Source organism: Triplophysa rosa, linkage group LG9 (genome assembly GCF_024868665.1).
Source record: "Triplophysa rosa linkage group LG9, Trosa_1v2, whole genome shotgun sequence".
In the NCBI taxonomy this organism is placed as follows: domain Eukaryota; kingdom Metazoa; phylum Chordata; class Actinopteri; order Cypriniformes; family Nemacheilidae; genus Triplophysa; species Triplophysa rosa.
This window is the reverse complement of record NC_079898.1, coordinates 3,611,699-3,628,039: the sequence shown is the minus strand read 5'-3', so window position 1 is coordinate 3,628,039 and position 16,341 is coordinate 3,611,699. Positions and strand designations below refer to the sequence as shown.

General features: G+C 39.3%; 1 protein-coding gene across 1 annotated transcript in view; it reads right to left on the bottom strand.

Annotated features, from left to right (window-relative positions):
- lrrc1 (leucine rich repeat containing 1) overlaps window positions 1-16,341 on the bottom strand; it is a 102,749-nt gene that overhangs the window by 55,097 nt on the left and 31,311 nt on the right. Inside the window, exon 2 of the mRNA XM_057341259.1 lies at window positions 12,777-12,894. Within this exon, the coding sequence (XP_057197242.1) occupies window positions 12,777-12,894 (118 nt within the window). The remainder of the gene's footprint in view (window positions 1-12,776; window positions 12,895-16,341) is intronic.

The following is a 16,341-nucleotide window of genomic DNA, read 5'->3' as shown; positions in this document are numbered from 1 at the left end:
ACATGGCCCTAATTTATGTCTTTTGTCAGTTATCTGCCTATTCATAATGAACTACACTTGCACATTTCTGCCTGTGCTACCAAACTTTAAACCTCTCTAGCACCAGTGCTATGTGCAAATAAAGTTAATTTACAGCCTTAACACTAATAATAATTACTGTTTGCCTTTGTTTTATAGCAGTCACGGAGAGTAGGCCTATAACCAAATTCAGGCGGCCAAAGCGGACACTGGTCAAGTTTGCTTCTAAGCATTTTAACTAATCTAAATCCGAAACAATTATATTGATTATTTTATATTATAATTCAAATGAAATATCTTTTTTTATCTTTGGACAAGTCATTTTTGTACTCGGACAAGTGAATGACAAATTTACTTGTCCAAAGGACAACCACATGACAATGCTTAATGTCAAGCCCTGCACCGATATGTACATTTTGGCCGATAACGATGACCGATAATTCTTTAACATTGGAAGCCGATAACCAATATATATTGGCCGATAAAAAGCATCGAAATATTAATATAAAATTCTGAAGCCTGAAACAAACGGCAAAAATTGGACAACTGATTTTATTTGAGAACATTCACCGCGGAAAACAACGTAACCATTGGTTCTCTTTTTTCCCCTGAAAATCATGTACCAAGCCTACTTTACACTAGTTAACGATTCTTCAACTTTCAAACTTTTACGGTATATTTAATAAACAAATTATAGATGTTCTTCCGGAATTTTTTTTCAATAGCCACATGTCTAACAGGTCTCAAGGCAGAAAGCATTCAGACAGCAGTCTGATTCAAACAATATGCTTTTGTTCCTATAATTTACACATTCATAAATACTGTATCTACATACTGTACCTACATCAGCAATGTTTTGATAATAGCAGTAAGTGAATGATCAAGACAGAAAGACAGTACTGTAGTGTATTTTAACTGTGAGCAGCAGATGAAGTAGTTTAACCAGAGGAAATGATTTAAGATTTATAGGCTATAATATATCGGCATAAATGTTATTATTGGCCGATACCGATAACATTAAAAATGACCATTTATCGGCCGATACCGATATGGCCGATAATTTATCGTGCATCCCTACTCGAGACACATCGGATCTCGTCACACCCCTACTACAGTGCCCTCCTCTATTATTCGAACCCTTGGTTAATATGAGCAAAGAAGGCTGTAAAAATAAATCTGCATTGTTTCTCTTTTCGAATTTCTTTATTTAAAAAATTCCAACATTTCATTCAAGTAAAACAATTTGAAGTGGGGGGAATATCACATTGTGAAAAAAAAAATCACTAATACACCCTGGCCACAATTATTGGCACCGCTAGAAATTCTTATGGGTAAAATATCTCCCAAGTATATTCCCATTAATATTTACATTTTCTGAGCACACCAACGTGACTAGAAACATGATGTTGTCCAGTCATGACTTCTTGATTCACAGGAGAATAATATAAGTAACACAAAGCCCAAACCCCCTTAATCCTTCATCACAATGGGTAAAACCAAAGAATGTAGTTCTGATGTGCAGCAAAATATTGTTGAGCTACACAAAATAGAAAGTGGATTTAAAAGGAAATGGTTGAACAATAAAAATCCCCATTTCCAACATCAGGGCAATAATTAATAAGTTTAAATGGACTGGAGATGTTGCAAATCTGCCTGAAAGAGAATGTGTGTCTATATTGTCTTAATGCACAGCAAAGAGAATATTTTGAGTGGCCAATGGCTTTTCAAAGATCACAGACTGAGAATTTCAGAAATTAGTTGAATTTTTGTGTCAGGAAAAAATTAAATAAAGGAAAACTGCACCTCCATCACCACAAGTTGTTTGGGACACCGTTCAAGAACAAATCTGCTCTCATGCAAAAATAAACTTCAAACAGGACTGGGGTCTATGGCCATGTGAAATGAAAAATAGTTTTTTTTGGCAGCAATAAAACAAGATAGGTTTGGTGCACACTTGGATAAAAAAAAGTGTCCCATGTCCACAGTTAAATATACCACCAGATCTTCATTGCTGTGGACCTACTTTTATACCAGAGGTTCTGGACATCTTGATCAGATACATGGCATCACGTATTATCAAATACCAACAGATATAAAAATCAAAACCTAACTTGCTCTAATAGAAATATTATAATGGTTCGTGGTTAGATCTTGCATCAGCACATTGGTTCAAAACAAACATCCAAATCAACATAAAATGGGTCACTGAACACAAAATCAAGGTCCTGCCATAGCCATCACAGTTCCCTGACCTGAACCCTATAGAAAATGAGTGTGATGAACTGAAGAAGAGGGAGCACCAACATTTGAAGGATCTGGATTTTTTTATGGAGTAATGAACTCGGATGACTCTCAATGAATTCTCAATCCTCATTAGTCATCAGACTGAAGAGAAAACACTCAGAGCTGTTTTTCTTATAAATTGAAGTTGCGGAGTGTTTTAAATACAATGGTGCCAATAATTTTGGCCAACATGTATGGAAGAAAAACTTTTTTTACAATGTGATATTCCCCCTACTTCAAATTGTTTTCCTTCAATGAAATGTTGGAATTTTGTAGATTTTTTAAATGAAAGATCAAATCGAGAAACAATGCAGATTTATTTTTACAGCCTTCTTTGCTCATATTTACCAAGGGTGCCAATAATAGTGGAGGGCACTGTAGTTACTAGTTTTACTAGTTACTAGTTAATAAATGGTAATAAATCTGACAAAACATGGTTGCAGGACTGCGCTTCCCTGCACATACCATAGTTAAACTATGTTTACTATAGTAAAAACAGGATTTATTTTTGTAGAGGCTTCAGCAGATCATAAGTTAACACATACACATTTTTATCTGGAAAAGCACACACATGATAAGCATAATTGTAATGTTTATTTTATATCAATTATAAGATTCCTACATTTTAGAATAAAATAATGACAAACTGTAATTTGTAGATAAGATACAGTAAAAATGTCAAACAAAAAGTCTATTTTTAGGTGACTTGTCATGTACAGTATCTCACAGAAGTTTTATTTTTCATTATATCTTTTCATGTGACAAGACTGAAGAAACTTTGCTACAATGTAAAGTATTTTTGTATAACACATACAAAATAACACACTTATATAACACACTTGTATAACAGTGTAAATTTGCTGTCCCCACAAAATAACTCAACACACAGCCATTAATGTCTAAACCACTGGCAACAAAAGTGAGTACACCCCTAAGTGAAAATGTCCAAATAGAATAGAATAGAATAGAATAGAATAGAATAGAATAGAATAGAATAGAATAGAATAGAATAGAATAGAATAGAATGAGCTTTATTGGCCAAGTATGTTTCCACATACGAGGAATTTGTTATAGTGACAGAAGCTCCACAGTGCAACAGAAAGACAGCAACAGGACAGAACACAGAAGTAAAAAAAAATAATAATAATAATATACAATAATATAGAAATAGGCAATGTACAAAACAGCAAAAACACAATATACAATATAGACAATTATGTATGTACAGGTCTGATATGTGCAAATTTGGTGAACAAATAATGTAATATAGAGTTGTGTGTTCCGCGTTTAATGTCAAGTGTTCATAAGATGGATTGCCTGAGGGAAGAAACTGTTCCTGTGTCTGGTCGTTCTGGTGCTCAGTGCTCTGTAGCGTCGACCAGACAGTAACAGTTCAAAAAGGGAGTGTGCTGGGTGTGAGGGGTCCAGAGTGATTTTACCAGCCCTTTTGCTCATTCTGGATGGGTACAGTTCTTGGAGAGTGGGGATGGCTGTACCAATGATACGCTCAGCAGTGCGGACTACCCTCCGTATTCTTCTGAGATCAGATTTGGTAGCTGAGCTGAACCAGACAGTTATAGAAGAGCAGAGGATGGATTCGATGATGGCAGAGTAGAACTGTTTCAGCAACTCCTGTGGCAGGTTGAACTTCTTCAGCTGGCGAAGGAAGTACAGCCTCTGCTGGGCCTTTTTAACAATAGAGTCAATGTGAGTGTCCCACTTCAGATCCTGAGAAATTGTGGTGCCCAGGAATCTGAATGACTCCATTGCAGTCACAGTGCTGTTCATGATGGTGAGTTTGGGGAGAACAGGGGGCTTTCTCCTGAAGTCCACGATCATCTCCACAGTTTTAAGTGTGTTAAGCTCCAGGTTGTTAAGACTACACCAGACAGACAGACAGCTCCTTGACCACCTGTCTGTAAGCAGACTCGTCACCATCCTGAATGAGGCCGATCAGTGTGGTGTCGTCTGCAAACTTCAGGAGCTTGACAGAGGGGTCTTTAGATGTGCAATCATTCGTGTAAATGGAGAAGAGCAGTGGGGAGAGAACACAGCCCTGAGGAGCTCCAGTGCTGATGGTGCAGGTGTTGGATTTTAATTTACCAAGCTTTACAAACTTCTGCCTGTCTGTCAAGAAGCTGTTGATCCACTGACAGACAGAGGTGGGGACGGAGAGCTGTGCCAGTTTATTCTGAAGGATGTCCGTGATGATGGTGTTAAAAGCGGAGCTGAAGTCCACAAACAGGATCCTCGCAAAGGTCCCTGGTCTGTCCAGATGCTGAAGGATGAAGTGCAGTCCCATGTTCACAGCATCATCCACAGACCTGTTTGCTCTGTAGGCAAACTGCAGGGGGTCCAGTAAGGGACCAGTGATGTCCTTCAGATAGGCCAAAACCATTCTTTCAAATGATTTCATGGCCACAGACGTTAGCCACAGGTCTGTAGTCATTAAGTCCAGTAATTTTGGGTTTCTTTGGGACTGGGATGATGGTGGAGCGTTTGAGGGGACTTCGCACAGCTCCAGTGATCTGTTGAAGATCTGTGTGAAGATGGGGGCCAGCTGGTCAGCACATATTTTTAGGCAGGCTGGTGACACACCGTCTGGGCCTGGTGCTTTCCTACTTTTGTTCTGGGCCCAAATTGGGCCCAATTAGCCATTTTCCCTCCCACTGTCATGTGATTCGTTAGTGTTACAAGGTCTCAGGTGTGAATATTGGAGCAGGTGTGTTAAATTTGGTGTTATCGCTCTCACTCTCTCATACTGGTCACTGGAAGTTCAACATGGCACCTCATGGCAAAGAACTCTCGAGGATCTGAAAAAAAGAATTGTTGCTCTACATAAAGATGGCCTAGGCTATAAGAAGATTGCCAAGACCCTGAAACTGAGCTGCAGCACGGTGGCCAAGACTACACTGCAGTTTAACAGGACAGGTTCCACTCTGAACAGGCCTCGCCATGGTCGACCAAAGAAGTTGAGTGCACGTGCACAGCATCATATCCAGAGGTTGTCTTTGGGAAATAGATGTATGAGTGCTGCCAGCATTGCTGCAGAGGTTGAAGGGGTGGAGGGTCAGCCTGTCAGTGCTCAGACCATACGCCGCACACTGCATCAAATTAGTCTGCATGGCTGTCGTCCCAGAAGGAAGCCTCTTCTAAAGATGATGCACAAGAAAGCCTGCAAACAGTTTGCTGAAGACAAGCAGACTAAGGACATGGATTACTGGAACCATGTCCTATGGTCTGATGAGACCAAGATAAACTTATTTGGTTCAGATGGTGTCAAGTGTGTGCTGTCGGCACTGGGGAGCTACAGTTCATTGAGGGAACCACGAATGTCAACATGTACTGTGACATACTGACGCAGAGCATGATCCCCTCCCTTCGGAGACTGGGCTGCATGGCAGTAATCCAACATGATAACGACCCCAAACACACCTCCAAGACGACCACTGCCTTGCTAAAGAAGCTGAGGGTAAAGGTGAAGACCTAAACCCTATTGAGCATCTGTGGGGCATCCACAAACGGAAGGTGGAGGAGCGCAAGGTCTCTAACATCCACCAGCTTCGTGATGTCGTCATGGAGGAGTGGAAGAGGACTCCAGTGGCAACCTGTGAAGCTCTGGTGAACTCCATGCCCAAGAGGGCTAAGGAAGTGATGGAAAATAATGGTGGCCACACAAAATATTGACACTTTGGGCCCAATTTAGACATTCTCACTTAGGGGTGTACTCACTTTTGTTGCCAGGGGTTTAGACATTAATGGCTCTGTGTTGAGTTATTTTGAGGGGACAGCAAATTTACACTGTTATAAGAGCTGTACACTCATTACTTTACATTGTATCAAAGTGTAATTTATTCAGTGTTGTCACATGAAAATATATAATAAAATATTTACTAAAATGTGAGGGGTGTACTCACTTCTGTGAGATACAATATCTTTAAAAATGTAACCCTGTGATATTGATTATTGCTTGTTTGGCACCTTGAGCAAAAAAAATGATGCTAATAAAGCCCCAACTGGATTTCATACACATTTTTTGATAGTAATTCTTTCTTTCTCTCTTTTTTATACTGTATTTATCCATTCCACATTGGTGTTTTGAATTCCTTAAATAAACAGGACACATTTAGCTTTATCTTCATTCTTGATCAACACAAAAAATCTATATGTACAAACCCGATTCCAAAAAAGTTGGGACACTGTACAAATTGTGAATAAAAAAGGAATGCAATAATTTACGAATCTCATAAACTTATATTTTATTCACAATAGAATATGTGACCCTGGACAACAAAACCAGTCTTATGGGTCAATCTTTCGAAATTGAGATTTTTACATAATCTGAAAGATGAATAAATAAACTTTTTATTGATGTATGAGTTGTTAGAATAGGACAATATCTGGCTGAGATACAACCGTTTAAAACTCTGGAATCTGAGAGCTCAAAAAAATCAAAATATTGAGAAAATTGCCTTTGAAGTTGTTAATCAGGGGCACTGTGGCAGACCATCCACTCACAAAAATAAAGTTTTTATATATTTGAGGTAGGAAATTTACAAAATATCTTCATGGAACATGATCTTTACTTAATATCCTAATGATTTTTGGCATAAAAGAAAAATCGATAATTTTGACCCACACAATGTATTTTTGTCTTTTACTAAAAATGTTCCCGTGCTACTTAAGACTGGTTTTGTGATCCAGGGTCACATATAGATAACATATCAAATGTTGAAAGTGAGACATTTTGAAATGTCATGCCAAATATTGGCTCATTTTGGATTTCATGAGAGCTACACATTCCAAAAAAGTTGGGACAGGTAGCAATAAGAGGCCGGAAAAGTTAAATGTACATATAAGGAACAGCTGGAGGACCAATTTGCAACTTATTAGGTCAATTGGCAACATGATTGGGTATAAAAAGAGCCTCTCAGAGTGGCAGTGTCTCTCAGAAGTCAAGATGGGCAGAGGATCACCAATTCCCCCAATGCTGCGGCGAAAAATAGTGGAGCAATATCAGAAAGGAGTTTCTCAGAGAAAAATTGCAAAGAGTTTGAAGTTATCATCATCTACAGTGCATAATATCATCCAAAGATTCAGAGAATCTGGAACAATCTCTGTGCGTAAGGGTCAAGGCCGGAAAACCATACTGGATGCCCGTGATCTTCGGGCCCTTAGACGGCACTGCATCACATACAGGAATGCTACTGTAATGGAAATCTGTCGTGATTCTACCTCATCATGTCATGTCTATCTTGGTTATGGGACAGAATCACGGCAGGATCCCTTGTTATGTGTGGAGAGAGTCTTTTTGACCCTTTCGGTCTTCGATACTCTCTCCGGTCTTTGTCTGTGTTCCCGCCCTTTTGTATCCCTCGTTATTGCTTGTTGATTAGTTCATGTCTCACACCTGTTCCCTCTTGATTTCCTCCCCTTTATATAGTCCTCATGTTTCATTGTCCTGTGCTCTGTCATTGTATCTGTACTATGTTCGGTCCGTGTTCTGTATGTTTCCAGTTGCCTTGTGTTCAGTGTGCCACCCGTGCGTTCTGCCGTTTGTGCCTCAGTGCCAGTTTTGCGTTCCGTGTCTAGTCCAGTAAGTGTTGAGTTTAGTTCATGTCTAGTGTTTAGTTAGTTTTTGCTCTGTGCTAGTGTTTTTCCTTGTTCCTGTTTTTACCCCATTGTGGGTCTTTGTTTTGTGTTTATTGTTTAAATAAAGTCTTTTTGTTTAACCCCTTAATTCACTGCCTGCCTGCGCTTGGGTTCTTCCACCACCACGATTCGTGACAAAATCACAACATGGCTCAGGAATACTTCCAGAAAACATTGTCGGTGAACACAATCCACCGTGCCATTCGCCGTTGCCGCTAAAACTCTATAGGTCAAAAAAGAAGCCATATCTAAACATGATCCAGAAGCGCAGGCGTTTTCTCTGGGCCAAGGCTCATTTAAAATGGACTGTGGCAAAGTGGAAAACTGTTCTGTGGTCAGACGAATCAAATTTGAAGTTCTTTTTGGAAAACTGGGACGCCATGTCATCCGGACTAAAGAGGACAAGGACAACCCAAGTTGTTATCAGCGCTCAGTTCAGAAGCCTGCATCTCTGATGGTATGGGGTTGCATGAGTGCGTGTGGCATGGGCAGCTTACACATCTGGAAAGGCACCATCAATGCTGAAAGGTATATCCAAGTTCTAGAACAACATATGCTCCCATCCAGACGTCGTCTCTTTCAGGGAAGACCTTGCATTTTCCAACATGACAATGCCAGACCACATACTGCATCAATTACAACATCATGGCTGCGTAGAAGAAGGATCCGGGTACTGAAATGGCCAGCCTGCAGTCCAGATCTTTCACCCATAGAAAACATTTGGCGCATCATAAAGAGGAAGATGCGACCAAAGAGAGACCCTAAGAAAAGGTGCGAGACTCAGTGGTCGATTCGCAAATATTACAATGATATCTGTCTCTGGTTCCCACCATATCGACTATTATGCAGATCATCCTGATATCTTTCTCCTCAGCGGGTAATATTACGTAATCTCTTGGTCCGATTAGAAGATGGACGAGTCTGTATAAACGCAGTGCGGTACTAAAGTGTTTCAAAGTAAGATCCAACAGTCATTGATTCTTTTCGGAGGTCTCCCGGAAATCAAGTTTGGGCCACATAATGTTTGCATGTTGTTCGCTTTAACTGTCTATAGTGTAGGTTGAATTCGGTGAATTGATTTATTTATAACTTGCAGCATTAGGTCACTATGGTGGCGCTGTTTCGTCATCAGCACAGTGAGACGCTAACAAGACTTCCAGAAAGAGCTGCAATTTTCAACTAATTTATTTCCAGGAGCTGCATTAGGAGATGTTTTGGCTTTATTTCGTGGTTGTTCATGTAAATACACTGCGTTCCAAATTATTATGCAAATGATATCTTTCTCTGGTTTTCCTAATTTGTCGATGCAAATGACAGTCAGTATAATTTTCAAGTAATCAACAGTTAGGGTACATTTGGAATTTTATTGAACAAACCTCCCACTGACAACAGTATTTATTTAAAAAATGAAAAACTCAAAATGCACTGTTCCAAATTATTATGCACAACAGAGTTTGAAAACATTTCATAGGTTGTAAAAAACTGAAAATGGTCATTTGTTGAATTTGCAGCATTAGGAGGTCATATTTACTGAAATCAAAAGCTATTTCAATCAAAAACATCCTAACAGGGCAAGTTACATGTTAACATAGGACCCCTTCTTTGATATCACCTTCACAATTCTTGCATCCATTGAACTTGTGAGTTTTTGGATAGTTTCTGATTGAATTTCTTTGCAGGATGTCAGAATAGCCTCCCAGAGCTGCTGTTTTGATGCTAACTGCCTCCCACCATCATAGATCTTTCGCTTGAGGATGCTCCAAAGGTTCTCAATAGGGTTGAGGTCAGGGGAGGATGGTGGCCACACCATGAGTTTCTCTCCTTTTATGCCCATAGCAGCCAATGACACAGAGGTATTCTTTGCAGCATGAGATGGTGCATTGTCATGCATGAAGATGATTTTGCTACGGAAGGCATGGTTCTTCTTTTTGTACCATGGAAGAAAGTGCTCAGTCAGAAACTCTACATACCTTGCAGAGTTCATTTTCACACCTTCAGGGACCCTAAAGGGGCCCACCAGCTGTCTCCCCATGATTCCAGCCCAAAACATGACTCCGCCACCTCCTTGCTGACGTCGCAGCCTTGTTGGGACATGGTGGCCATCCACCAACCATCCACTACTCCATCCATCTGGACCATCCAGGGTTGCACGGCACTCATCAGTAAACAAGACTGTTTGAAAATTAGTCTTCATGTATGTGTGGGCCCACTGCAACCGTTTCTGCTTGTGAGCATTGGTTAGGGGTGGCCGAATAGTAGGTTTATGCACAACTGCAAGCATCTGGAGGATCCTACACCTTGAGGTTTTCGGGACTCCCGAGGCACCAGCAGCTTCAAATACCTGTTTGCTGCTTTGCAATGGCATTTTTGCAGCTGCTCTCTTAATCCGATGAATTTGTCTGGAAGAAACCTTCCTCATTCTGCCTTTATCTGCACGAACCCTTCTGTGCTCTGAATCAGCCACAAATCTCTTCACAGTACGATGATCTCGCTTAAGTTTTCGTGAAATATCTAATGTTTTCATACCTTGTCCAAGACATTGCACTATTTGACGCTTTTCGGCAGCAGACAGATCCTTTTTCTTTCCCATATTGCTTGAAACCTGTGGCCTGCTTAATAATGTGGAACGTCCTTCTTAAGTAGTTTTCCTTTAATTGGGCTCACCTGGCAAACTACTTATCACAGGTGTCTGAGATTGATTTCAGTGATCCAAAGAGCACTGAGACACAATACCATCCATAAGTTTAATTGAACAATATAAAATTAAATGTTTACGACACTTAAATCCAATTTGCATAATAATTTGGAACGCAGTGTAGAAGCCTGTATTAGACAAGAATGGGACAACATTCCTATTCCTAAACTTGAGCAACTTGTCTCCTCAGTCCCCAGACGTTTGCAGACTGTTATAAAAAGAAGAGGGGATGCCACACAGTGGTAAACATGGCCTTGTCCCAACTTTTTTGAGATGTGTTGATGCCATGAAATTTAAAATCAACTTATTTTTCCCTTAAAATGATACATTCTCTCAGTTTAAACATTTGATATGTCATCTATGTTGTATTCTGAATAAAATATTGAAATTTGAAACTTCCACATCATTGCATTCTGTTTTTATTCACAATTTGTACAGTGTCCCAACTTTTTTGGAATTGGGTTTGTATTATAATTTGTATCTAGGCCTAGTTATTTATATGAACCAAACATTTCCGTTATTATTTTCTATATTTTCATAAAGGCATCAGGACAGGGGTGTCCAAACACAGTAAGGGAGGGCCACTGTCCCGCTGAGTTTATCTCAAACTTGCCTCAAAACATCTCAAAGGAAGTTTCTTGTAGGGATGCAACAATACAGTTAACCAATGGTTCAATACGTACCTTGGTTTTTTACCCACGGTTTTTGATTCATTTCTAATGGCTAGTTGGCACATTAAAGTGTATTGACAGAAATCTGACAGAAAAAGTAAGAAGTTAAGAAGAAACAAAACTTATTGCAATGCTCTTTATTTTACTTGACTTATTTTATTCTCTTTAAGCAAAAAGCAACTTCCTGTACAAATTCCTGGTGTATTGAATAATATAAAAAAGAATTACACTGGCAGCTCACAGCAATTCTTTGTTTACAGTTCATCAACATGCCAGTAAAATAAGCTTCTTGAAGAGGTTTTGCGCATCAGTGTATTTAAAATAACATATAGCAAACTTGCTATTGCTGTAATGGTATTAAATAGACAGATGCGTAGTGCACATTGAGCACTGCAAACACTGCCGGTCAGTGGCCACGGTGCTGTAGACGCTCTCCCTGCATGTGCTGGGTGAGCAACATGAACGTGCTGCTTTCTTATGCAGCATAAAACAGATGAAATACATTCTTGATTTGCCAAATTCTGACATTATCACTTTGGTGAAATGGGCATACAATAAAACCTCTAGGTTTCATATAGCCCACGACTGTTCGTCAGTATTATATTGCTGCTCATGTTGCAGGTATCCTCGCTTCACCGCTCGACTGTGAAATCTGACACCAGCATTGTAAGCGTCCCTAACTTCAGCGCATTGTTATTTGATTTTTTCTCGTGGGGAGGCATTTATCTATCTCAGTGTGCAGACGTACAGACAAACATGGACAGAGCCAGTTCAGAGAGTAATAAAACGCACGGAATTTATTTATAAAAACGCAGTTCACATACCAGTATTGACCTGTATTGAGGTCGTACCGAAAAGTTATTGAGAACTGTGCCATCCCTAGTTTCTAGTCTGTCAAGTAAGTTCATGATTTGATGGTTCAGGTTTGTTTGATGATTGGGGCTAAACTCTGGAGGACACTGGCTCTCCAGGAACAGGACTGGAGACTCCTGCTTTAAGACCTTGTTGTGTGTGGAATAAAATAATAGCAAACAAAATCTGCTTAAGACCAGTTGACAGAAAATTACTCGCATGTTCAGCATTACGACTATGTGTAACAATGCACTGTTTATTGTCGGACATCACTGCATGATTATTATCAGTGATGACATTACTGAAGCTCCTTTAAGTGTACTAGCTCAAATAATATATTCAGTATTGTTTTACAATATTTTCTATTAAAACCTACTTTAAAATAAGTTTTGTTTTCAAGTTATTTTGAAAAACAAAACATGGGGACCACACATAAAACATGACTCAGTTCGAGCACTGGTTAGATAATTGCTGAGTGTTGAAAAACAGCCGCTGTGACTGGGCGGATGCTGGTAGAGTATGGGTGAGGTCAAAGCTTCTCACAGACACTTACACTCATTAAACAGCAGTCTGAAAAATCAAAGGGCCAAAAGATCACCTCTTACCATTTCGAGACACGTCCAACTCTACAAGCTGGTTAAAGTTAGCTATATCCCCTGGCAGCCGCTGGATCTCATTGTCACTCAGGCTGAGTTTTCTCAGTTTCGTCAAATTGAAAAAAGGCTGCAACAGAGCAAGAATCACCAATTATAAGCCATAATGATTTAAATAGTGATGAATATTAAATAAAATAAACAATGCAATAACGTTTTATTATACATAATGAGTGACTAATGCTTTTGCTATGCCATGACCTTTAACCTTCTCTCCTGTTTTGAAAACCCCTCCCACCCCGTTTTATCACTGAACACAAGAATCTCAGACCATGACTGTAAGGGAATACTAGCTATAAGAACCTAAATGAAAAAGCATTTTAAGTCACATTTTGTGTAAAAAGAATTTGACATAAAAAATCAAGTTGAGCAAAGAGCACATTGCAAGTTGAGCAAGTTAGAACAGCAGATAATTAAAGAAATGTCAGGTTTTGTTCCCATATGATGATAGTCAAGGGGTCCAATGTTGTTTGGTTACAAAAATTCTTCAAAATATCTTCTTTTGTGTTCTGCAGAAGAAAGTCATACAGGTTTGAAAAGAAAACATCACAGAAATGCTATAATCGAGGGTATGCATTGACATCACTTTCCCACGTGAACATGCCAGGTCACGTTCCCTTGAGTGGTAAAACAAGCAGCAAAATGGCAGCTTTCAATAGGAAGAAAAAATGAAACCGGGAATAAAACGCAATTATTTGCTGAAATTAAAAGCAGCTGGACTTGACAGTGATCCTTGCGACTTACAAAGGAAACAGGTGTCCTTGGATACTGATGTGTTACTGATGCGCGGAATTGCGTTTCCTGATATTGTAAGCAGCCTTTTTGCCACTCAAGGGAGAGTGTTTTGGCGTGTTAACGTGCATACTCTCTATACTGGCTTTAATAGAAATTATAATAGTCTCTGGGGTTCTCCACTTGTAATGTGTTGGGTTCTGTTCGGGGATGTTATCTGGCAGATGGGAACAAACCGAACACCATTAAATACTAATGGATTAACACCCAAAACACACTACATGAAGAAAATTTGTAATGGTTCGTATTTGCATTTGTAATGGAAAACATTAGAATGTCCATTGTTTTTTTCAGCAGAGAGAACAAGACGCATCAAGCAAAAAGCCTAAAAACAGAGCCAATGCAGACAAACTGTTCCAATTCACTTTAAGTTCAGGGAGCGAAATAACAAAAACTAGTTAAATAGGTTGGCAATTGGTAATGTCCAGTGGCCTGGCAAAAGCAGCTCGGTGTAGAGCGCTCTGATGTAATCAGCTATTCATGTCTATCTGCATGACCTACTTGTTTAGTTCCTCCCACCTCTCGCTGGCACCACGGCTGACAATGAGAAAAAAAGTGCATTTGAAGCACCCCATGAAACAGCGCAGTCAGACAGAAACAAACAAGCTGCCTGCAGTTTCTGTTAGTTTTATCAGAATCAGAATCAGAAGAGCTTTATTGCCAATGAACAGCAGTGCCGTGCGGTTTGTACTTTATGCATAAGTTCAGCTAAAAAGATTGTTACTACTGAAAATAACCACTCTGGTGAACAGATAAATACCCGACCATTATATATTACAAAATGGCATCATGTTATCTTATATGGCACTCAAAAGTGCACATACAACCATCGTAAAAGTAATCCAAATGACTCCAGTGAGCTAATAAATGCAAAATGATAGATGTGTGTGAAAAACCTATTAATATTTGAACTTATTTAGAAAATGAAAGCAAACACATATTAATATCATCCAATTTAAATGAATACATTACAAATACTGCATCCAAGAAAATAAGAAATAAAAAGAAATGAAGACAAGCAAAGATAACACACACACATGTACAATCTATCAGACAACTTTGTTAAAAGGAACTCCGGGTATTAAGACATATATGGCTTAAAAAAACGCAAATTATGTCTCTTAATGAAATATGTATTAGAAATCTACATACGATTTGCGATATTTAAGAAATCTGCATCGTCTTTTGCATATTTTTCACATGGTTGCTGCACGGTGAGCTCCCTGTAAGTAGAACACAACTCGGAATAAAAAATACTGATACGATGCCACATTGTGCTGCTATTGTGTGTAATTTTCAGTCGAAGGGCAACTAGACAACCGACATAAGCCTTCACAGCGTTCCCAGCGACAAGAAAAGGAGAAAACAATGGGAACATAAATGTGGGCGACCAGAACTTCCCATAGACCCGCGTCTTTGTTCTCGTCACTTTAGCCCCGATGACTTTGAGGCTTGTAGTAGACCACAGCTAATGAAAGAGCTTACAGGTGGCCGTGGTTATAAGCGAAGGCTTAAAAACGAATGCTGTACCATCTATTTTTCCCCACAAGGAGTGTAAAGCCCCAGGTTATCGAGTGAAGACAAGAAATGCTAGATGCTATGCTGCTAGGATGGAAACATGATGCTGCCACCACTGAAGGAGAAAGTTAGAGCTTTTTCGAGGAGGAACCGCACGATTGTCAGTTTCACTGCTGTCAGTAAGTGTACAGTGTTGTTCAGTTATGATTCATGCAACACACGCAGATGCAGCGGTATAGTACAGTGGTCAGTCAGTGGATGTTAGTGAGTCGTTTAGTTACATGTGTGGTTCGATCTGAAAACGTACCTTGAACAGCTAATGCTACAGCAAAAAAATTGCAGCTCCTTACAGCAAACGCTCTCCCTGTCGGTTAGCGTCGGTTAGCATCGGTAAGCAATATCCACAAAGACACCATCCATTTTGAGCCACTCTCCGATCTTTTTCGTTTTGATTATACTGATACTGAACGTCTTCAGTGTTTCCATCCTCAGTAATTTCGCGCTCTGGCTCAAATAGAAAAGGCTGAACAGATGACATTTTTGTAACATAGCAGTATCATAATAACGAAGCATAGATCAAAATGCATTGCGATGTCAACAACAATGGCGGCTTACTACCGCCGATCTTTTTTACAATTTTTTTAACGACTAAGCCATATTTCGTATATATTGTACATGGTATCAGTATACGTTGGGGCAACGGTAATCTAATAAGGCATACAAGTCTTAATACCCGGAGTTCCTTTTAAATGTTTAAAATTACTGACATGCCATTATATTTTAATTCAGTGGTGCTATGTGTTTGTTTTGTGTTGTTATTTTAATAATAAACTATGTGTTTGTGTTTAAAAGAAGAAAGTACGCCATACACATCTGTGATAACAAGGGTGAGTAAATTATGAATTTTGCTATTTGCTATTTTTTTCACGTCAAATATGTCATCACTGTCAATCACACCTATCCCTATCCTAGGCCCAGCAAAAACCATCTGTTGTCAGGCTGACAGATGTCTCTAAAGTGCAAACTTTTGGAGAGAGTTTGTAGCTTTTTAATGTTGCCAAGTTTAATGATAAGTGAGTGAGCAGTTGAAATAGTTTAGACTGATTTTATGTGATGTGTAGTGTACTCTACTCTACAGACCAGACAATGACAGAAAAAGAATAATGCTGGATCTGTGTATAAGCAGAAAGGTCCAATAAAACTTTGG